We start from the raw sequence: 23,607 nt of genomic DNA, 5'->3' as shown, positions 1-23,607 counted from the left end.
GATTCTTAGAGATAGGATCTATGGGCATTTAGAGAATCATGGTCTGATCAGGGAGAGTCAGCATGGCTTTGTGAAGGGCAGATCATGTCTAACAAGCCTGATAGAGTTCTTTGAGGAGGTGACCAGGCATATAGATGAGGGTAGTGCAGTGGATGTGATCTATATGGATTTTAGTAAGGCATCTGACAAGGTTCCACACGGTAGGCTTATTCAGAAAGTCAGAAGGCCAGGGAAGTTTGGCCAGGTAGATTCAGAATTGGCTTGCCTGCAGAAGGCAGAGGGTCATGGTGGAGGGAGTACATTCAGATTGGAGGGTTGTGACTAGTGGTGTCCCACAAGGATCTGTTCTGGGACCTCTACTTTTCGTGATTTTTATTAACGACCTGGATGTGGGGGTAGTGGGGTGGGTTGGCAAGTTTGCAGATGACACAAAGGTTGGTGGTGTTGTAGATAGTGTAGAGGATTGTCAAAGATTGCAGAGAGACATTGATAGGATGCAGAAGTGGGCTGAGAAGTGGCAGATGGAGTTCAACCCGGAGAAGTGTGAGGTGGTACACTTTGGAAGGACAAACTCCAAGGCAGAGTACAAAGTAAATGGCAGGATACTTGGTAGTGTGGAGGAGCAGAGGGATCTGGGGGTACATGTCCACAGATCCCTGAAAGTTGCCTCACAGGTGGATAGGGTAGTTAAGAAAGCTTATGGGGTGTTACTTTCATAAGTCGAGGGATAGAGTTTAAGAGTCGCGATGTAATGATGCAGCTCTATAAAATTCTGGTTAGGCCACACTTGGAGTACTATGTCCAGTTCTGGTCGCCTCACTATAGGAAGGATGTGGAAGCATTGGAAAGGGTACAGAGGAGATTTACCAGGATGCTGCCTGGTTTAGAGAGTATACATTATGATCAGAGATTACGGGAGCTAGGGCTTTACTCTTTGGAGAGAAGGAGGATGAGAGGAGACATGATAGAGGTATACAAGATAATAAGAGGAATAGATAACGAGTGGATAGCCAGCGCCTCTTCCCCAGGGCACCACTGCTCAATACAAGAGGACATGGCTTTAAGGTAAGGGGTGGGAAGTTCAAGGGGGATATTAGAGGAAGTTTTTTTTACTCAGAGAGTGGTTGGTGCATGGAATGCATGCCTGAGTCAGTGGTGGAGGCAGATACACTAGTGAAGTTTAAGAGACTACTAGACAGGTATATGGAGGAATTTAAGGTGGGTAGGGCTTATATGGGAGGCAGGGTTTGAGGGTCGGCACAACATTGTGGGCCAAAGGGCCTGTAATGTGCTGTACTATTCTATGTTCTATAAGGGTCTCAGCCCAAAATGCTGACTGTTTACTCTTTTCCAAAGATGCTGCCTGGCCTGCTGAGTTCCTCCAGCATTTTGTGTGCGTTGCTTGGATTTCCAGCATCTGCAGATTTTCTCATGTTCCTGTACTCAATACTTTGATTTACAAAGGCCAACGTGCCAAAAGCTCTCATTATGACTCTACCTACCTGTGCTGCCACTTTAAATGATTATCGACCGATATTCCCAGATCCCTTTGTTCTACCGCACTCCTCTGTGACCCTACTGCTCACTGTGTATAACATACCATGGTTGGTCCTACATCTTGCACTTGTCTGCATTAAATTCCATCTGCTATTTTCCAGCCCATTTTTCCAGCTATTCCAGATCCCGCCGCAAGCTCTTCCTCGCTGTCCGCTACATCCCCAATTCCTGCAGCACACCACTACTCACAGTGGTAAGTGTGGTAAATTAGAGGATTGAGAAGCTTTTAAAAGCCAACAGAAGGCAACTGAAAAAAGCAATAAAGAGATAAATTAGTTTACATACGGAGGTACAGTGAAAAACTTTGTTTTGCTTACCATTCAAACAGATCACAAACAAGAGAAAATCTGCAGATGCTGAAAATCCAAGCCACATACAAAATGCTGGAGGAACTCAGCAGGTATGGCAGCATCTATGGAAAAATATACAGTCGACGTTTTGGCAGGACTGGAGAAAAAAGTGAGTAGATTTAAAAAGCGGGGAGGGGAGAGAAACACAAGGTGATAGGTGAAAATGTGAGGGGGAAGAGTGAAATAAAGAGCTGGGAAGTTGATTGCTGAAAGAGATACAGGACTGGAGAAGGGAGAAGGGCCTTCTGTCCTCTCCTATTAGTTTCCCCCTTTTAACTCTATCCCTCATCTTTTTTTCTCTACTGTCCTGCTGAAAGGCCTTGACCAAAACGTCGACTGTGCTTCTTTCCCCATAGGTGCTGCCTGGCCTGTTCTGCTGAGTTCCTCCAGCATTTTGTGCGTCGTTATGTAATGCTGCGGCTTTACACTGCACTGGCGAGGCCTCACGGAGCATTGTGAGCAGTTTGGGCCCCTTGTTTAAGAAAGGTTGTGCTGACATTGGAGAGGGTTCAGGACGGTGATCACGAGATGATTCGGGGAATGAAAAGCGATTGTATGAGGAGTGATTGATGGCTCAGGCCTGTACTCACTGAAATTTGGAGAATGAGGAGGGATCTCATTGAAACTTATGTAATGTTGAAAGGCCTCGATAGAGTGGATGTGGAGAGGATGCTTCCGATGCTGGGGGAAGTCTAAGGCCAGAGCACACTGCTTCAGATAGAGGCGATGTCCATTTAGAACGGAGGTGAGGAGGAATTTCTTTAGCCAAAGGCAGGTGAATCTGTACAATTCGTTGCGACAGGCGGCCGTGGAGGCCAAGACATTGGGTAGAGGTTGTTAAGTTCTTGATTAGACAGATTGTGAAAGGTTATGGGGAGAAGGTTGGAGAATGGGGTTGAGAGGGAAATGGGTCAGCCGAAATGAAATGTCAGAGCAGATTCGATGAGCTGATTAGCCCAAGTCTTCTCCCAAGTCCTATGACTTTATGGCTTTTCCAGTGTAGAGGATACCTCAGTGTGATTAAACCCAGCACTGTTCAGTTGGCGAGGGAGTCACTGCTTTACCTGGATGGTGGGGAGGGAGAGGAAAGAGAGCAGAGGTGACTCGCTCCCACAGCGAATGGTGAGGACGGTAATGGGGGTGCAGTTATGAGCAGACTGGGCACGTAATGGAGGGTTATCCCAAGAGACGTAGATGCAGGCACACTAAATGGCCTACTGAGACACAGATGATGCAAACGAGGAACAGGCCCTTCAGCCCACTGAGCCTGTGCTGTAAACAACAACGTGTGTCGGAAACGACTGCCTTTGCTACCCTAAGCCATTTTATTTCTCCACCCTCATCACCCTCACACCGGGGAACAATTAATCCACTGATCCCACGTCTCTGGAATTGGGAGGAAACCAGAGCGCCAAGGGGAAACCCATGGTGTCACCGGGAGAACGTGCAAACTCCACTCAGAGAGCACCCAAGGTTAAGATAGGGTCTCTGGGGCTCTGATTCCAATCGGACAGTAAAATTGCCCAGAACGACTGATCCCTCAGTACCAGCTGGTACATTGAGTCAGAGGTACTCAGTGACTGTGGGATGGAGTGACACAGCAGGCCACCGCCTCCCTACCCTAGAAACCTGGGTTAAATCCTCATCTCAGCCGCTGTCTGGCTGGAGTTTGTACATTCACCCTGTCAGCCTGCAGTCCGAGTTTCCTCACACATCCCAGAGGTGTACAGGAAATGATTGTGTGTGCGTGTGTGTGTGTGTGGGGGTGGGGGGGAGGAAGGAGTGAGAGAGCGAGCGAGAGAGAGAGAGAGAGAGAGAGAGAGCGAGCGTGTGTGTGAGAGTGAGAGAGAGTTTACTGCCTGATTTAAATGAATATATGCTGATAATGGGCAGGGATCTTAACTGCTGCTTAAATCCTATGATTGATAAGAGTTTAACCAATCAGCGACTTCCAAATCGATCCACGTCATTTATTAATTCCTTTTTGATTGATTTTGGGTTGATTGATTTGTGGAGGTATCTCCATTCTGATAATAGAGAACATTCTTTCTTCTCACGTTTATAAAAAATATTCGAGGATCGATATTATAATCGGTCCCCACTTCTTGCCTAGTGTTAAAACTTGCAAATATGACGCTATTGCTATATCTGATCATGGGCCTCTGAGTTTGTCGTTTGAATTTGCTGATGTCATTCTTGCCCACCCACCTTGGCGCATGTCTCAGACATTATTGCAAAACTCTGACTTTGTCAGTTTCATTGAAACCCAGATAAAAGAATTTTTTCTTTTTAATGATATAGGGGGTATGCCTAAATTAGTTATATGGGATACGTTTAAAGCATTTTTATGTGGTCAGATTATTTCTTATTCAGCTAAACTTAAAAAACAAATTAAAGCAGAATTAGATAGAATTTCAAAACAAATTAAAGATTTAGATAATATCTATGCAATTTCCCCCAATACTGATTTATTTAAACAAAGGGTGGAACTTCAGTCACAATATAACCTGTTATTAACTCATCCCATTGAAGGATATTTGCTTAAGTTAAAGAGCCAATTTTATATGTTTGGAGATAAAAATAATAAACTGCTCGCATCTCAATTAAAAATGGCTGCAGGAAAGGAAAGATGGCACCTTAGCTCAGGAACATGAAGAAATTAATAAGGTTTTTCATGATTTTTATGCTGAACTTTATAAATCTCAATGTCCGTTAGATTCCTCTGAAATGAATGCTTTTTTTTTACAAGATTGTTTTTCCTAAAATCTCAGCTGAGATCAAAAAACTCGATGCTGAAATCACTGAAGCCGAAATTCATAAAGCTATTTTTTCAATGCAATCTGGTAAGTCCCGGGGACTTGATGGCTATCCTGTAGAATTTGGAAAGTTGCTTTCTCTGTATATGTTGTAAATGTTTAAGGATTCTTTTGTGAAAAGTGACTTACCCTCTACTTTTTATGAGGCTTCTATTTCTTTAATTCTTACAAAAGATAAAGATCCCACTGACTGTGCTTCATAAAGACCTATTTCATTACTGAATGTTGACGCTAAGATTCTGTCAAAGATAATGGCCAATCGGTTGGAGAATATTTTGGGTAAAATTATTTGTAAAGATCAAACAGGCTTTATAAAGGGTCGCTATTCTTTTTCAAATGTACGGAGACTATTTAACATTTTCTATTTGTCCTCTTTTAAAACTCCACAATGTGTTGTATCTTTGGATGCTGAAAAAGCATTCGATCGAGTCAAATGGAAATATTTACTCAATGTTTCAGAGAAATTTGGCTTTGGTGCTAATTTTAATAATTGGATTAAAATGATATATAAAGCCCCTATTGCTACTGTTGTCACTAACAATTGTAGGTCTCCTTTTTTTCAGCTTTCAAGGGGAACAAGGCAAGACTGTCCATTAAGTCCTTTGTTGTTTAATTTAATATTAGAACCCCTTGCTATTGCTCTTCGTGAGGCTAAAAATATCCATGGGATTTTTGTGAATGAGACCATGCATAAGATCTCTCTTTATGCTAATGATTTATTGGTTTATATATCTAACCCTGATGAATCTATTCCTGCCTTGCTAAAATTATTTAATGAATTTGGAGGTTTTTCAGGATATAAAATAAATTTTAGTAAAAGTGAATTGTTTCCTTTAAATGATTCTGTCTCTATATATGATAATACTCCTTTTAAAGTCACAGACTCTTTTGGATATTTAGCTATTATAATTACTAAAAAATATAAGGATCTTTATAAAGCCAATTTTGTTCCCTTAGTAGACTCTATGAAGTATTTATTTAGTAGATGGAGTCCACTTACATTTTCACTTGTTGGTCGTATTCACATAGTTAAAATGATGATTTTACTGAAATTTTTATATTTATTTCAGAATATTCCTGTTTTTTTGACTAGCAAGTTTTTTGATCAGATTGATTCTATTATTTTATCTTTTATTTGGAATAGTAAAAGACCAAGAATTAGTAAATGTCACTTTCAAAAAATGAAAAAGGATGGAGGTCTTGCTTTGCCTAATCTAAGAATGTATTATCGAGCTGTTAATGTGCAATACATGTCTTTTTGGTTATACTGAGTTGATAAGAGTGATCGGCCAATTTAGACCTGGAACTGAAAGTTGTAAAACAGTTTTATTTAACCTGGGCTTATTCAGAAAGTTAGAAGGCGTGGGATCCAGGGAAGTTTGACCAGGTGGATTCAGAATTGGCTTGCCTGCAGAAGGCAGAGGGTCGTGGTGGAGGGAGTACATTCAGATTGGAGGATTGTGACTAGTGGTGTCCCACAAGGATCTGTTCTGGGACCTCTACTTTTCGTGATTTTTATTAACGACCTGGATGTGGGGGTAGAAGGGTGGGATGGCAAGTTTGCAGACGACACAAAGGTTGGTGGTGTTGTGGATGGTGCAGAGGATTGTCAAAGATTGCAGAGAGACATTGATAGGATGCAGAAGTGGACTGAGAAGTGGCAGATGGAGTTCAACCCAGAGAAGTGTGAGGTGGTACACTTTGGAAGGACAAACTCCAAGGCAGAGTACAAAGTAAATGGCAGGATACTTGGTAGTGTGGAAGAGCAGAGGGATCTCGGGGTACACGTCCACAGATCCCTGCAAGTTGCCTCACCGGTGGATAGGGTAGTTAAGAAAGCTTATGGGGTGTTAGCTTTCATAAGTCGAGGGAGAGAGTTTAAGAGTCGCGATATAATGATGCAGCTTTATAAAACTCTGGTTAGGCCACACTTGGAGTACTGTGTCCAGTTCTGGTCACCTCACTATAAGAAGGATGTGGAAGCATTGGAAAGGGTACAGAGGAGATTTATCAAGATGCTGCCTGGTTTAGAAAGTATGCATTATGATCAGAGATTATGGGAGCTAGGGCCTTACTCTTTGGAGAGAAGGAGGATGACAGGAGACATGAGAAGAGGTATACAAGATAATAAGAGGAATAGAGTAGATAGCCAGCGCCTCTTCCCCAGGGCACCACTGCTCAATACAAGAGGACATGGCTTTAAGGTAAGGGGTGGGAAGTTCAAGGGGGATGTTAGAGGAAGGTTTTTTACTCAGAGAGTGGTTGGTGCGTGGAATGCACTGCCTGAGTCAGTGGTGGAGGCAGACACACTAGTGAACTGTAAGAGACTACTAGACAGGTATATGGAGGAATTTAAGGTGGGTGGGGGTTATATGGGAGGCAGGGTTTGAGGGTCAGCACAACATTGTGGGCCGAAGGGCCTGTACTGTGCTGTACTATTCTATGTTTATGTTAACCTCGTTATTGGGAGCTCCTTTACCTATGCAATTAGTTGAAGTTGTTAATTTAAACCTATATCCTGCGATTAAGTATTCTTTACAAATTTGGCTCCAGTTCTGCAATTTTTTTTAATCTTAAAAAATTTAAACTTTGTAGTTTAATTTATCAAAATTACTTTTTTAAGCCTTCTTTGAGTGATCCAATTTTTTTACTTTGGAAAAATAAAGGTATTAATTCTTTTTTGGATTTATTTAAAGAACATAGATTGATGTCTTTTGAACAATTAATTGATAAATATTCCCTTTCATACTCACACTTTCTGCAATACCTTCAAGTTAGACAGTTTTTACAAAAATTTAAGTAATTTTCCCTACATATTGGAGGTTGACCTGTTAGATACTATTATGAGTATGAATCCTTCGATCAAGGGTTCTATTGGAAGAATTTATAATTTATTACTACAATGGGATAAGCGTCCTTTATCTAAGATTAAACAGGATTGGGAAAAGGAACTTAATTTGACTCTTATGATGGAGGATTGGATGTGGATTTTGAAGTGGTTAACTCTTCTTCAATCTGTGCTAGCCATTCATTGATTCAATTTAAAATTGTACATCGTTATCATTTGACGAAGGAGAGCCTCTCTAAAATCTTTTCTAATGCTGATAGTCATTGTGATAGATGTAAAACTGAGATAGCTACGCTGACACATATGTTTTGGTCTTGTTCTATATTGGAACAGTTCTGGAAGTTGGTTTTTTCAACAATTTCAAAGGAAATAAAATTAATCTACAACCTAATAAATTAGCTGTGCTTTTTGGAATAATTCCTCAAAATACTCATGTTATTTCTGTGTCTGACCAACATGTTATTGCATTTGTTACATTGATAGCTAGGAGGGCCATTTTGTTGAGGTGGAAGGATACATCAGCTCCCACTTTGTCACAGTGGTTCTCTCAAGTGATGCTATGTCCTAGTTTGGAGAAAATTAGAAGTCGAACCTTTGAACCTTTATTTGATTTTGAGAAAAGATGGGGCTCATTTGCTCGTTATTATCATTTGAGTTAATTGATATAATTTTTCCACAATCTAATTGTAAATTTTTTAGTATATTTTCTTTTCTTGCTGGTGGTTTGATGTTTATCTTTGGAAGCTTTTTGTATGACGCATGACTCCGGGGTTGTACACCTAATGGGTTCTTTTTTTTTCTCACTTTTCTGCTTAGTAGGTCTTTTTTTGTTATCACAAAAATTTTTTTCAATCTTTAAGATAATGTCTTTTTTGAGACATTATAAGTGTTGTTACTTCAATGTACTCATGTTATTTTTTCTGTATAATAAAAAGATTTGAAAAGAAAGAGAGTGAGAGAGAGAGAGTGTGTGTGTGTGAGAGAGTGAGAGAGTGAGAGAAAATTAACTCTTCTTCGATCTGAGCTAGTCATTCACTGATTCAATTTAAAATTGTACATCGTCACTATTTGATGAAGGAGAGACTGTCTAAAATGTTTCCTAATGTTGATAGTCATTGTGATAGATGTAAAACTGAGATGGCTACACTGACACATATGTTTTGGTCTTGTTCTATATTGGAACAGTTCTGGAAGTCAGTTTTTTTCGACAATTTCTAAAGCACCTAAAATCAATTTACAACCAACAAATTAACTAGGCTTTTTGGAATAATTCCTCAAAATATATTCATGGTATCTCTGTGTCTGACCAACATGTTATTGCATTTGTTACATTGATAGCTAGGAGGGCCATTTTGTTGAAGTGAAGGATACATCAGCTCCCACTTTGTCACAATGCTTCTCTCAAGTGATGCTATGTCTTAGTTTGGAGAAAATTAGAAGTCGGACCTCTGAACCTTTATTTGATTTTGAGAAAAGATGGGGTTCACTTACTCGTTATTATCATTTGAGTTAATTGATTTCCCCCACGATCTAACTGTAAATTTTTGGTATTTTTTTTTTCTTGCTGGCAGTTTGATGTTTATCTTTAGAAGCTTTTTGTATGACGCATGGCTCCGGGGTTGAACACCTAATGGGTCTTTTTTTCACTTTTTCTTGCTTAGTAGGGTTTTTTTCTCTTTTTTTTTGTCACCAAAATTTTTTCAATCTTTGAAACAATGTTTTTTTTTCTTGAGCCATTGTAAGTGTTGCTTACTTTGATATACTCTTGTTAATTTTGGATAATACTAACAAAGAGATTTGAAAAAGAAAGAAAGAGGGAAGGAGGGAGCAAACAGAACCTGCCGGAAGGTGGTAATAGTGGGTGTGGGGAAAGGGAAAGAAGTGAGTATAGGATAGATTTGATGGCACGAATAGACTCCTTTGGTGTCTACCCACACCCTCACCCTCACCTCACTTCCAACCTCAACACTGCCAAATGCGTACCGTCAGTCTGGTGGTCTGCGGTCCCGATCGGTCTTGCTGGGGGAAGCAGCAGGAATCGTAAACGACACCCAGGATCTCGCTACACTCTCCCGAGGGAACCAGATGTCCAAATCCCTATTGAAAGAGGGGACATCACCCACAGAGACACAGGAGAGGGGTGGTGGAGGGAGTGGTAAGGTGGGGAATGTCAGGGGGGCAGAGGGAGCATGGGATCGGGGAGGGGTAGCGCAGGAAGGGAGGGGGAGTGCGGGGAACGGAGGGGAGTGTGGGAAGGGAGGGGGAGCGCGGGGAAGGGAGGGGGAGGGTGGGGGAGGGGTAGCACGGGGAAGGGAGGGGGACCATGGGGAAGGGAGGGGGAGGGTGGGGAAGGGAGGGGGGGCGCAGGAAGGGAGGGGGAGCATGGGAGAGCAGTGGAAGGAGAGGGACGAAGAGGTCAGGACAGACGAATGGTTCCCTCACCGACACAGGCAGCACCAGACCCTCATACTCCATGTTCACCACAGCCACCGACACACTCCCAATGGCATTCAGAGTCTTTGCCAGCGGCTGCCAGACTGGGGGGAGCAGGCTGCTGAGTACTGGGGGAGGAAGGAGAACAATCTCTGTCAGAAGAATTGAAGAGAACACAGACCTGTCCTCACTGAGGGATCAGCGGTGGAAAGGGTGAGCCGTTTTAAGTTCCTGGGTGTCAACATCTCTGACGATCTATCCTGGGCCCAACATATTGTTGCAATCATGACGAAGGGCCGACCAGAGGCTATATTTCATTGTGAGTTTAGAGGTGAATTTATGGAATTTATTACCACGGGCAGCTGTGGAGGCCAGGTCGTTGGGTGTATTCAAGGCAGAGATTGATAGGTTCTTGGTTGGCCATGGCATCGAAGGTTACAGGGAGAAGGCCAGGGAGTGGGGCTGAGGAGGGGAGAAATGGATCAGCCATGACTGAATGGTAGACCAAATGGCCTAATTCTGCTCCTATATCTTATGGAGATTTGGTGTGTCACGAAAGACCCTAGCAAATTTCTACAGATGTACTGTGGGGACCACTCTAACTGGTTGCGTCACTCTCTCATATACGGGGCCCATGGCACAGGGTCAGAAACAACCTGCAAAGGGTTGTAAACTCAGCCAGCTCCATCATGTGTACTGCCTGCCCCAGCAGCAAGGACACCTGAAAAAGACAGTGCTTCAGAAAGGTGGAACCCTCAGCACTCAGAACACACCCTCTTCTCATCACTACCATCAGGGAGGAGGGACAGGAGCCTGACCGTACACACTCCATGTCTTAGGAACAGCCTCTTCTTCTCCACCAAAAGATTTCTGAATACATATCCCTTATTGTAACTTATAGTGTCTTGTTGTAATCTATAGTATGTTTAATGCAATGCTGCCACAAAATTTCATGACATACATGTGTGATAATAACAATCAACACTGGCGCACCTCAGGGGTGTGTGCTTAGCCCACTGCTCTACTCTCTGTATACACATGACTGTGTGACTAGGCATAGCTCAAATACCATCTATAAACTTGCTGACAATACAACCATTGTTGGCAGAATTTCCGATGGCGATGAGAGGACGTACAGGAACGAGATATATCAGTTAGTTGAGTGGAGTGACAGCAATGATCTTGCACTCAATGTCTGTAAGACAAAAGAGCTGATTGGGGATTTCAGGAAGGGCAAGATGAAGGAACACATACCAATCCTCGCAGAGGGATCAGAAGTGGAGAGAGTGAGCAGTTTCAAGTTCCTGGGGTCAATATCTCTGAGGACCTAACCTGGATGCAACATACTGAAGGCAAGACAGCGGTTACATTTCATTAGGAGTTTGTACAGGTGACTGGCTGTCTGACAGACTGCATCACTGTCCGGTATGGGGGTGGGGGGGCTACTGCGCAAGGCCAAAGTAAGTTACAGAAACATGTAAAATTAGTCAGCTCCATCATGGGTACCGGCCTCCGTAGTATCCAAGACATCTTCGAGCAGTGCTGCCTTAGGAAGGCGGCACCCATCATTAATGAACCCCACCCACAGGACAGGCCCTCTTCTCGCTGTTACCGTTGGGAACGAGGTACAGAAGCCTGAAGGCACACACTCAGCGATTCTTCCCCTCTGCCTCACACCCTCTCCATGAACTGTTTGTTCTTCTGCCATCAGGCAAATGTTACAGGAGCATCAAAACTAAAAGCACAAGGCTACTAAACAGCTTCCTCCCACAGGCAGTCAGACTGCTAAATAGCTGCTCCACCTGACTCTGCTTTTGGACACTTTTAACTCGCACTGGACACTTATAACTGACATGTGGCTGTTGTGTTTTACTATTTATTGTTATGTTTATTATTTAGTGTTGTGTTTGTTATGTTATGATTGCACCGCTCCTGGGAAATGCTGTCTCACTCTGCCCTGCAGAGCCGATGTACGGTTAGAATGACAATAACGTTTTTTGAATCTTTGATTTCTACATGGACATTGAACCCTTGAACACTACCTCACTATTTTTATTCCTGTATTTTGGCACTACTTATTTTAACTACTATTTAATAGACTACACGTATATATGTACTTACTGTAATTCAGTGTTTCCCCTCTATATTTATCACGTACTGTATTTCATTGCACTGCTGCTGTAAAGATCATAAATTCCATGACATATACCGGTGATATTGAACCTGATCCTGACTCTGAGGTCAGGAGCTGCACACACAGAGACTTGGCTCACTACTGCACCATCCTACCAACCTCGAGCGGGAACTGAGGAGAAAACGTGGTCTGCAGTCAGGGTCCCTCCATCCGTCAGCACCTAGCAACGACACAAACCAATCACAGGGCTGAAATCCGATCCAAGGGCTTCCAGGCTGGGCTTTATACACAGAATGACAGATTGCCAAGAGTCAGTGACATGCCGGGATCCAATCCTGGGACTTTGGGGGGGGGGGTGGGGGGGGTCTATATATAGAATAACATATCCCCAGGGCAAATTACAGGATGAAATCTAATCCAGGGACTCAGTGGGTCTATATACACAACAACAGATCCCAGGAGTGGGTTACAGGCTGGCATCTACAGATTGAACAGATCCCTGGGGGTAAATTACAGGCTGGAATCTAATGCAAGTATTTGGGGGGGGCCTGTTTACTTAATAACAGATCCCTGGAAGTGGGATGTAGACTGGGATCTAATCCAGGGGTTCAAAGTTCGAAGTAAATTTATATTCCAAGTACATATACAACCCCGAAATTCATTTTCTTTTTTTCTTTATTTAGTGCTACTGTGTAGAACAGACCCTTCTGGCCGTCCGAGCTATGCTGCAGCACCTCTACGACCCAAATTAACCCCAGGCTAATGGCAGGGCAATGAGCTGAGCTGGTCCGCCTTTGGACTGTGGGAGAAAACCGAAGGGCCCGGAGAAGACCCATGTTTTCCACAGGGAGGACGTGGAGACTCCTACAGGTGCCGCCGGAATTGAACTCTGAACTCGGAGCTGTCATAGTGTTGTGCTGACCGTGCGTACCACGGTGTCCAACCTTCTTGCAGACACTCACAGTAGATACGAAACAAAACAGAATCAATGAGAAGCTGTGCACGACAAAGACCAACAACCAATGTGTAAAAGACAATAAACTGAGGAAATACAAAATAAAGAAACGATAAAACACTGAGAACTCGAGTTGTAGAGCCCTGCGGGTGAGTTTATACACAGGAGTGAGGAGTCGTCGAATGCTGTCACTCACCTGACAGGCCCCATGTTCGGTGGGCTGAAGACGGGTGACAGGTGTGTGCAGGCGGATCTCCACACCTCTCCTCCGTAAAGTAGCCTCCATGGCTTCTGGCAGAGTCTGCATGCCACCCTTCAGGGTCCACTGTGCCCAGCCTTCACGCCGAGCTCGGTCCATCAGGCCAGTCTGCACTCCATCCCACTTGGTAGCTGTGGGGAGACAGAGCACCGGAAGGGGTGAGGCATTGCGCGGGAGGGGTGCCTATCTCTGTCTGTCAGTACTGGTGCCCATGTCTATGTATCTCACTCTGTCCCACCCGGCCGCAGTGCCTTCAGGTGACTAACCCACCCACAGGGGTCAGACAGATACTACAGGGACTGTGTGAGGGGAGGGGACTGGCACAGACGCTGGGACAATGAGACAGAAAAGATGTGAGGAGAGCAGAAGGCTGGGGACAGGGGGTAGATGGGGGAAAGGATGGGGACAGGGGGTAGATGGGGGAAAGGCTGGGGACAGGGGGTAGATGGGGGAAAGGCTGGGGACGGGGTAGATGGGGGAAAGGATGGGGACAGGGGGTAGATGGGGGAAAGGATGGGGACAGGGGGTAGATGGGGGAAAGGCTGGGGACAGGGGGTAGATGGGGAAAGGCTGGGGACAGGGGGTAGATGGGGGAAGGATGGGGACAGGGGGTAGATGGGGGAAGGATGGGGACAGGGGGTAGATGGGGGAAAGGCTGGGGACGGGGTAGATGGGGGAAAGGCTGGGGACAGGGGGTAGATGGGGGAAAGGATGGGGACAGGGGGTAGATGGGGGAAAGGCTGGGGACGGGGTAGATGGGGGAAAGGCTGGGGACAGGGGGTAGATGGGGGAAAGGCTGGGGACGGGGTAGATGGGGGAAAGGCTGGGGACGGGGTAGATGGGGGAAAGGATGGGGACAGGGGGTAGATGGGGGAAAGGATGGGGACAGGGGGTAGATGGGGGAAAGGCTGGGGACAGGGGGTAGATGGGGGAAAGGATGGGGACGGGGGTAGATGGGGAAGGATGGGGACAGGGGGTAGATGGGGGAAGGATGGGGACAGGGGGTAGATGGGGGAAGGATGGGGACAGGGGGTAGATGGGGGAAAGGCTGGGGACGGGGTAGATGGGGGAAAGGCTGGGGACAGGGGGTAGATGGGGGAAAGGCTGGGGACGGGGTAGATGGGGGAAAGGATGGGGACAGGGGGTAGATGGGGGAAAGGATGGGGACAGGGGGTAGATGGGGGAAAGGCTGGGGACAGGGGGTAGATGGGGGAAAGGATGGGGACAGGGGGTAGATGGGGAAGGATGGGGACGGGGGTAGATGGGGGAAAGGATGGGGACAGGGGGTAGATGGGGGAAAGGATGGGGACAGGGGGTAGATGGGGAAAGGATGGGGACAGGAGGTAGATGGGGGAAAGGATGGGGACAGGGGGTAGATGGGGGAAAGGATGGGGACAGGGGGTAGATGGGAAAGGATGGGGACAGGGGGTAGATGGGGGAAGGATGGGGACAGGGAGGGAGAGGTTGACAGAGGGTGGAGACGGGGAAGGGAGGGGTTGACGGGCAGGGGACGGGGTATGGAGGGAGAATGGGGAAGAGGGACGGGGGGGCAGGCATGGGGGTTTTGCAAGGACAGGTTGCTGTGGTTGAGGGCCAAGCTGAGAGCACACTGACCTCCTACTCCAGCCAACATCCCGAGGATCACAGAGCCAAAACTCCTCTCGGCCTGGAAGAAGGCGGGGAAGCAGGAACGCGCACTGAGTTTCCGACTGTCACCGGCAAAGACCCCACGACACAGGCTGTCCACTGCGTAGATTGCCATCTGTGGGTAGAGAAGGGACAAGGGGTGAGTGGGTGGGTTGGGGATCCAGACCTGGGGCTGTGGCGATGGGGGCAGAGATCCAGACCTGGGGCTGTGGCGATGGGGGATGAGGGATGGGGAGTGAGGAACAGGCTAAAGAGCGACTGGGAGAGTTGGAGAGACGGGTAAGAGGAGGGAACGGGATAGGTGAAGGTGAGATGGGGAAGGACATCAAGGAGAAGAGTCCTGCACCGTGCTACAGCCTTAGGGGAGACGGGGCACCATGGTGAAGGGGGAGGGATGCTGTGGTGATGGGGGGATACCATGGCAACAGGGAGGGGTTGGTGTGGCAGCAACGGCATGGGGGTGTCTCAGTGAGGAGCGATACATGTTACCCCACCATCCCTGGCCTCACCTCCTCCCCGAACCTTCGAGTGCAGAAGTGATGCACACTCTCGTCTGTCTCCTTGCCACGTGTAACGAATGGCTCCCGAGCCAGGCTGCGCGCTAGGGGTTGGGAGAAGGGGGGCAGCCGGTAGAATGCACTCCTGTCAAAGGGAAGGTACACGGAGGGGCAGGGGTCACACATTGTTGCCAAGGAGGCTGCCCAGAGCCCAAGACACAGAAGGAAGCACAGCCCAACCACCAGCCCCATCCAATGCCCAAATACCCTTCACTCCTGTGACTCCCCCCACCTATCCCCCAAGTCCATGTACACCAATGATATCCCTCCCCACCCTCCGCTCAGCTCCATCTGTCTCCACATGATCTCTTGCACAAATACCCCTTACCCCTGTCCAAATCCACCCACTCCATCCCTGTCTGTACCCACAGCTGGTTCCTCTCCCATCCCACCCAGTGCCCACCACAGCCCCTGAACAATGCAGCCACAGGGAAGGTGCAGAGGCCACGCCTCAGTACAGTAAGGATGGGGAAGCTTTAGAGAGAGTGTCGAGGAGATTTACCAGGACGCTGCCTGAAAGAGACAGCACGCCTTAAGGAGCTAGGTTGAGCGAGCTCGGGTTTTCTCTTTGGAGCGAAGGAGGAGAGGTGACCGGACAGAGGTGTGCAAGACAATAAGAGGCAGAGATCAAGTGGAAAGCCAGGGACCCCTCTCCGAGGCTGGAAATGGCCAATAGTAGGGGGCACAATTTTAAGGTAGTTGGAGGAAAGTATAGGGGAGATGCCAGAGATAAGTTTTTTACACAGAGAGTGGTGGTGCACAGAATACCTTGCTAAGGTTGGTGGGAGAGACATGGAACAACTTCTTAGATAGGCACATGGTTGATAGAAAAACGGAGAGAAAGGGTTAGATTAATCTTAGCAACACACATCAAAGTTGCTGGTGAACGCAGCAGGCCAGGCAGCATCTATAGGAAGAGGCGCAGTCGACGTTTCAGGCCGAGACCCTTCGTCAGGACTAACTGAAGGAAGAGTGAGTAAGGGATTTGAAAGCTGGAGGGGGAGGGGGAGATGCAAAAGGTTTTGGATCTCCCCCTCCCCCTCCAGCTTTCAAATCCCTTACTCACTCTTCCTTCAGTTAGTCCTGACGAAGGGTCTCGGCCTGAAACGTCGACTGCGCCTCTTCCTATAGATGCTGCCTGGCCTGCTGCGTTCACCAGCAACTTTGATGTGTGTGGCTTGAATTTCCAGCATCTGCAGAATTCCTGTTGTTTGCGATTAATCTTAGAGTAGGTTAAGAGATCACCACAACATTGTGGACAGAAGGCCCGTACTGTACTGTAAGTGTTCTATGTCCCATGTTCTATCTCTGGGTCAGACAACACTGGGAGCACTGTTCACAGTTCTGGTCTCTTATATCCCTGGGTCAAACCAAACTGGGAGTACTAAGAAGGAGGCAAAAAAAATGGGAGTGTGGCACTGTTGATCAGAGATAGTGTTACAGCTGCAGAAAAGGAGGAAGTCATGGAGGGATTGTCTACGGCATCTCTGTAGGTGGAAGTTAGAAATAGGAAGGGGTCAATAACTATACTGGATGTTTTTTATAGACCAATAGTAACAGGAACATTGAGGAGCAGATAGGGAGATGGATTCTGAAAAGGTGTAATAATAACAGGGTTGTCGTGGTGGGATTTTTAATTTCCCAAATACTGATCGGCATCTCCCTACAGCAAGGCGTTTCGATGGGGTGGAATTTGTTAGGTGTGTTGAGGAAGCTTTCCTGACACAATATGTAGGTAAGCCTACAAGAAGAGAGGCCGTACTTATCTGGTATTGGGAAATGAACCTGGTGGGAGAGCATTTTGGTGATAGTGATCACAATTCTATCTCCTTTACCATAGCATTGGAGAGGGATAGGAAAAGACAAGTTAGAAAAGCGTTTAATTGGAGTAAGGGGAAATATGACGCTGTCAGGCAGGAACTGGGAACAGATGTTCTCAGGGAAATGTATAGCAGAAACGTGACAAATGTTCAGGGGATATTTGCGTGGCATTCTGCACAGCTACGTTCTAATGAGACAGGGAAAGGATGGTAGGATACAGGAACTGTGGTGTACAAAGGCTGTTGAAAATCTAGTCAAGAAGAAAAGCTTACGAAAGGTTCAAAAAACTAGGGATTGATAGAGATCTAGGAAATTATAAGCTAGCAGGAAGGCGCTTAAGAATGAAATTAGGAGAGCTAGAAGGGGCCATGAGAAGGCCTTGGCAAGCAGGATTAAGGAAAACCCCAAGGCATTCTACAAGTATGTGAAGAGCAAGAGGATAAGACGTGAGAGAATAGGACCAATCAAGTGTGACAGTGAAAAAGTGTGTATGGAACCAGAGGAGATTGCAGAGGTACTTAATGAATAACTTGCTTCAGTCTTCACTATGGAAAAGGACCTTGGCGATTGTAGTCATGACTTACAGCGGATTGAAAAGCTTGAGCATGTCGACATTAAGAAAGAGGATGTGCTGGAGCTTTTGAAAAGCGTCAAGTTTAGATAAGGCACCTGAACTGGACAAGATATACCCCGGGCTACTGTGAGAGGCGAGGGAAGAGATTGTTGAGCCTCTGGTGATGATCTTTGCATCATCAATGGGGACGGGAGAGGTTCCAGAGGATTGGAGGGTTGTAGATGTTGTTCCCTTATTCAAGAAAGGGAGTAGAGATAGCCCAGGAAATTATAGACTTCAGTGGTTGGTAGGTTGATGGAGAAGATCCTGAGAGGCAGGATTTATGAACATCTGGAGAGGCATGATTAGGAATAGTCAGCATGGCTTTGTGAAAGGCAGGTCATGCCTTATGAGAGTGATTGAATATTTTGAGGATGTGACTAAACATATTGATGAAGGTAGAGCAATAGATGTAGCACATATGGATTTCAGCAAGGCATTTGATAAGGTACCCCATGCAAGGCTTATTGAGAAAGTAAGGAGGTATGGGATCCAAGGGGACCTTGCTTTGTGGATTCAGAATTGGCTTGCCCACAGAAGGCAAAGAGTGGTTGTAGACGGGTCATATTCTGCATAGAGGTTGGTGACCAGTGGTGTGCCTCAGGGATCTGTTCTGGGACCCCGTTCTCTTTGTGATTTTTATAAATGACCCGGATGAGGAAGTGGAGTGATGGGTTAGTAAATTTGCTGATGACACAAAGGTTGGGGGTGTTGTGGATAGTGTGGAGGGCTGTCAGAGGTTACAGCTGGACATTGATAGGATGCAAAACTGGGCTGAGAAGTGGCAGATGGAGTTCAACCCAGATAAGTGTGAGGTGGCTCATTTTGGTCGGTCAAACGTGATGGCAGAATACAATATTAATGGTAAGACTCTTGGCAGTGTGGACGATCCACTCTGTGGTTGAGAAGGCATACGGTGTATTGGCCTTCATCAACTGTGGGATTGAGTTTAAGAGCCGAGAGGTAATATTACAGCTATACAGGACCCTGGTCAGACCCCACTTGGAGTACTGTGCTCATTTCTGATCACTTCACTACAGGAAGGATGTGGAAACCAGGATGTTGCCTGGATTGGGAAGCATGCCTTATGAAAACAGGTTGAGTGAACTTGCCTTTTCTCCTTGGAGCAGCGGAGGATGAGAGGTGACCTGATGGAGGTGTATAAGATGATGAGAGGCATTGATTGTGTAGATAGTCAGAGGCTTTTTCCCAGGGCTGGAATGGCTAACATGAGAGGGCACAGTTTTAAGGTGCTTGGAAGAAGGTACAGAGGAGATGTCAGGGGTAAGTTTTTTATGCAGAGAGTCGTGAGTGCATGGTTGGATTGCATTGCACTGCTGCTGCTAACAAATTTCATGTCACATGCTGGTGATAATAAACCTGATTCTGATTCTGAATGAGCTGCCGGCAACGGTGCTGGAAGCGGAAATGATAGGGTCTTTTAAGAGACTCCTGGATAGGTACATGGAGCTTTGAAAAATAGAGGGCTATGGGTAACCCGAGGTAATTTCTAAAGTAAGGACACGTTCGGCACAGCTTTGTGGGCCGAAGGGCCTGTATTGTGCTGTAGGTTTTCTGTGTTTCTACTGTGCACGGTTCTGGTCCCTACATCCCTGGGTCAGACCACACTGGGAGTACTGTGCACAGTTCTGGTCTACATATCCCTGAGTCAGACCCACACTGGGTGTAGTGCCGAAACAGGTGAGACAGGAGATTGCACGGTACGTGGGTGGACTTCACACTGACTGCTCAGCTGTGAGGTCACCAACCTGATATTGGAAGGTAACTTGCAAAGCTGGCCACCTACGAAGAGGTATCGGTCCTTTGATGCATTATTACTGTAAGTAACAGGAATAATGTCGGTATCCAGAGCAAGCTCAGAAACCTACGGAGAGCAAGGAGAAATGGAAAAAGTCAGCACTTGGATTAGATCCCGTCCTATAACCCACTTCCACGGAAACGTTAAATGGTATATTGACCCTGGAACCCCGGCACTGGATCCCAACATGTGACCCAATCCTGGGGATCCATTAGACCATATATCAATCTGATATTCTCCATATAAACTGTCCAAAACCATTGATCAGATCACAGCCTGTGACCCACTCCTGGGGATTTGTTAGACCGTATATCAATCTGATATTCTATATATAAACTTCCCAATGCCCTTAACTGGATCACGGCCCGTGACCCACTCCTGGGGATCTGTTATACTGAATGTTGATTCTGGAACCCCTGAATTGGACCGTAGCCTGTAACCCCTACCCCCCCCAGTCTCACTCCCTCACCAGCTGGAGTGTGTTCTTCCCCACCGTTCCAGCGGGGCGCACTCCCCTGGGTCCATGCTCGAAGATTGCCCCGTCTTCTGTCCGTGTAGTCTGCAGCCAGCCGCCAGTGCCATCGCTTGCCTCCAGCAGGAAGACCTGTCAGGAAGAAATGGAGGGAAAAGGGGAGAGGGGTTGGGACCAGGATAGGGAGCGGGGGGGGGGCGGGGGAGGTGGTGGAGAGTGAGTGTTGATATGGAGGTGGGACCAGGATAGGGAATGGGGTGGGGGGAAGGTGGTGGAAATGGTGCCAATGTGGAGGTGAGAGGGAGGGAGGGGATTAGATTCGAGAGGAAGTGAATTCTGGATTAGGCTTTGACAGCCCGAGTTGGGAACTGAGTAGAATTGGGCGCCAGGGTAGCTGTGAGCACGATGCTCCTAATAGCTCGGGGTGCTGGTGTTGAGTTCAGTTCTGGCATCCTTCTTAAGGAATCTCTGTATGTCCTCCCCGTGGAATGCGGGTGCACCAGTTTCCTCCCACAATCCAAAGATGTACCAGATAGGTTAAATAGTCAATGTAAATTGAATTGAGTTCAGGAGCCGAGAGGTAATGTTGCAGCTATATAGGACCCTGGTCAGACCCCGCTTGGGAGTACTGTGCTCAGTTCTGGTCGACTCACTATAGGAAGGACGTGGAAATCATAGAAAGGGTGCAGAGGAGACTTACAAGGATGTTGCCTGAATTGGGGAGCATGCCTTATGAAAACAGGTTGAGTGAACTTGGCCATTTCTCCTTGGAATGACGGAGGATGAGAGATGACCTGATAGAGGTGTACAAGATGATGAGAGGCATTGATCGTGTGGATAGTCAGAGGCTTTTTCCCGGGGCTGAAATGGTTGCCACAAGAGGACACAGGTTTAAGGTGCTGGGGAGTAGGTACAGAGGAGATGTCAGGGGTAAGTTTTTTTTACGCAGAGCGTGGTGAGTGCGTGGAATGGGCTGCTGGCAATGGTGGTGGAGGCTGATATGATAGGGTCTTCTAAGATACTTTAGGATAGGTACATGGAGCTTAGAAAAATAGAGGGCTATGGGTAAGCCTAGTAATTTCTAAGGTAGGGACATGTTCGGCTCAACTTTGTGGGCCGAAGGGCCTGTATTGTGCTGTAGGTTTTCTATGTTTTAAATTAGATCCCACCCTATAACCCACTTCCATGGAAATGTTAAATGGTATATTGACCCTGGAACCCCGGCACTGGATCCCAACCTGTGACCCACTCCTGGGGATCCGTTAGACCATATATCTATCTGATATTCTATATATAAACTGCCCAAAACCATTGATCAGAACGCAGCCCGTGACCCACTCCTGGGAATCTGATATTCTACATCTAAACTGCCCAAAACCATTGATCAGATCGCAGCCTGTGATCCACTCCTGGGGATTCGTCACAATATCGTGAAGTGGGAAGGTCAGAGGTCATAGTACATATTGGTACCAACAGCATAGGCAGGAAAAGGGAGGAGGTCCTGAAAACAGACTACGGGGAGTGAGGAAGGAAGTTGAGAAGCAGGACCTCAAAGGTAGTAATCTCAGAATTACTGCCTGTGCCACGTGACAGTGAGTATAGGAATAGAGTGAGGTGGAGGATAAATGCGTGGCTGAGGGATTGGAGCAGGGATTCAGATTTCTGGATCATTGGGACCTCTTTTGGAGCAGGTGTGACCTGTACAAAAAGGACGGGTTGCACTTGAATATGAGGAGGACCAATATCCTGGCAGGGAGGTTTGCTAAGGCTATTGGGGAGAGTTTAAACCAGGATTGCTGGGGGGGTGGGAACCGAACTGAAGAGACGGAGGAAGGGGTGGTGGCTCACATATAGAAAAAGCTTGGAGACAGTGTGAGAGGGAGGATAGGCAGATTATAGAGAAGGGATACGCTCAGACCAATGACTTGAGATGTGTCTATTTTAATGCAAGAAGAATCATGAACAAAGCGGATGAGCTTACAGCAGGGCTCAGTACTTGCAGCTATGATGTTGTGGCCATAACAGAGACGGATGGCTCAGGGGCAGGAATAGTTACTTAGAGTGCCAGGGTTTGATCGTGTGGATAGTCAGAGGCTTTTTCCCAGGGCTGAAATGGCTAACACGAGAGGACACAGTTTTAAGGTGCTTGGAAGTAGGTACAGAGGAGATATCAGGGGTACGTGTTTTACGCAGAGAGTGGTGAGTGCATGGAATGGGCTACCAGCGACGGTGGTGGAGGTGGAAATGATAGGGTCTTTTAAGAGACTCCTGGACAGGTACATAGAGCTCAGAAAAATAGAGGGCTATGGGTAACCCTAGGTAATTTCTCCAGTAAGGACATGCTCGGCACAGCTTTGTGGGCCGAAAGGCCTGTATTGTGCTGTAGATTGTCTATGTTTCTAAATTGTCCCGTGGTTAGGTTAGGGGTTGCCGGGGTGGCTGGGGCAGCATGGCTCGAAGGGCCGAAGGGCCTACGCTGCTCTATTTCACTGAATTAATAAAATAAATAAATTCCACGTTGTTCTCTGGGTCCGCATGCCTCCTGCGTGTTTGATTGGCCCGTCCAGCGAATACTTCCCCGTGGGATCGGCTGTGCAGGGGCAATGTGGGAACGCTACGGCGGGGGGGGGACGCGGCACGGTGGGAGGGGCAATTCGAGAGTGCGGCTCACAGTAGGGTGGTTCTGCAGCGTTGTTACCTTGGGAGCAGCAGCAGCAGATCGGGTGAGGTGAAGAGCAGCGGCAAGGCCACTGATACCAGCCCCAACGACAACCACCGTCCGTGGCATCCGGCTGTAATCACAACATGGAGAGTGACAACCAGAGGGCGAGGGGGAGAGGGCGAGGGCGAGGAGGGAGTGGGCGAGGGGGGAGTGGGCGAGGGGGGAGTGGGCGAGGGGGGAGTGGGGGTGAGAGAAGGGATGGAGGAGACGGTGAGGGGCAGAGAGGGTGGGGGGAGGGGGTGAGGGGGGAGGGATGAGGGGGGAGAGAGGGTGGGGAGGAGCAAGAGGGGAGGGAGGGCAGAGTGAGGGGTAGGGGAGAGTGGGAGAGGGTGAGGGATGAGAGGAGGAGAGGATGAGGGGGAGAGGGCAAGGGGGGAGAGAAGGTGAGGGTGAGAGAGGGTGAGGAGGAGCAAGAGGGGAGGGAGGGCAGAGTGAGGGGTAGGGGAGAGAGGGGGGAGGGGGAGGGATGAGAGGGGGTGATGGCGAGGGGGGAGAGGGGGTGAGGGGGAGAGAGGGTGGGGGGAGAGAGGGTGGGGGGAGAGAGGGTGAGGGGGAGAGAGGGTGAGGGGGAGAGAGGGTGAGGAGGAGCAAGAGGGGAGGGGAG

General features: G+C 47.2%; 1 protein-coding gene across 5 annotated transcripts in view; it reads right to left on the bottom strand.

Moving 5' to 3' along the window:
* ppox (protoporphyrinogen oxidase) overlaps positions 1 to 23,607 on the bottom strand; it is a 40,437-nt gene that overhangs the window by 7,074 nt on the left and 9,756 nt on the right. For 4 of the 5 annotated variants that reach the window (XM_063039149.1, XM_063039148.1, XM_063039151.1 and 1 more), the window contains 9 exons: positions 22,980 to 23,073; positions 20,279 to 20,413; positions 19,760 to 19,875; positions 15,509 to 15,641; positions 14,967 to 15,114; positions 13,290 to 13,483; positions 12,298 to 12,358; positions 10,014 to 10,132; positions 9,555 to 9,668 (listed from right to left, as the gene is read on the bottom strand). In XM_063039149.1, the coding sequence (XP_062895219.1) occupies positions 9,555 to 9,668; positions 10,014 to 10,132; positions 12,298 to 12,358; positions 13,290 to 13,483; positions 14,967 to 15,114; positions 15,509 to 15,641; positions 19,760 to 19,875; positions 20,279 to 20,413; positions 22,980 to 23,069 (1,110 nt within the window). In that variant the 5' untranslated portion in view covers positions 23,070 to 23,073. Of the gene's footprint in view, positions 1 to 1,600; positions 1,805 to 9,554; positions 9,669 to 10,013; positions 10,133 to 12,297; positions 12,359 to 13,289; positions 13,484 to 14,966; positions 15,115 to 15,508; positions 15,642 to 19,759; positions 19,876 to 20,278; positions 20,414 to 22,979; positions 23,074 to 23,607 lie in introns of all 5 variants that reach the window. The other variant, XR_010016741.1, reaches the window with a different exon arrangement.

The sequence above is a fragment of the Mobula hypostoma genome (genome assembly GCF_963921235.1).
Source record: "Mobula hypostoma chromosome 13 unlocalized genomic scaffold, sMobHyp1.1 SUPER_13_unloc_1, whole genome shotgun sequence".
Classification (NCBI taxonomy): Eukaryota; Metazoa; Chordata; class Chondrichthyes; order Myliobatiformes; family Myliobatidae; genus Mobula; species Mobula hypostoma.
The sequence above is the reverse complement of the archived record's forward strand: the minus strand, read 5'-3'. Positions and strand labels throughout refer to the sequence as shown.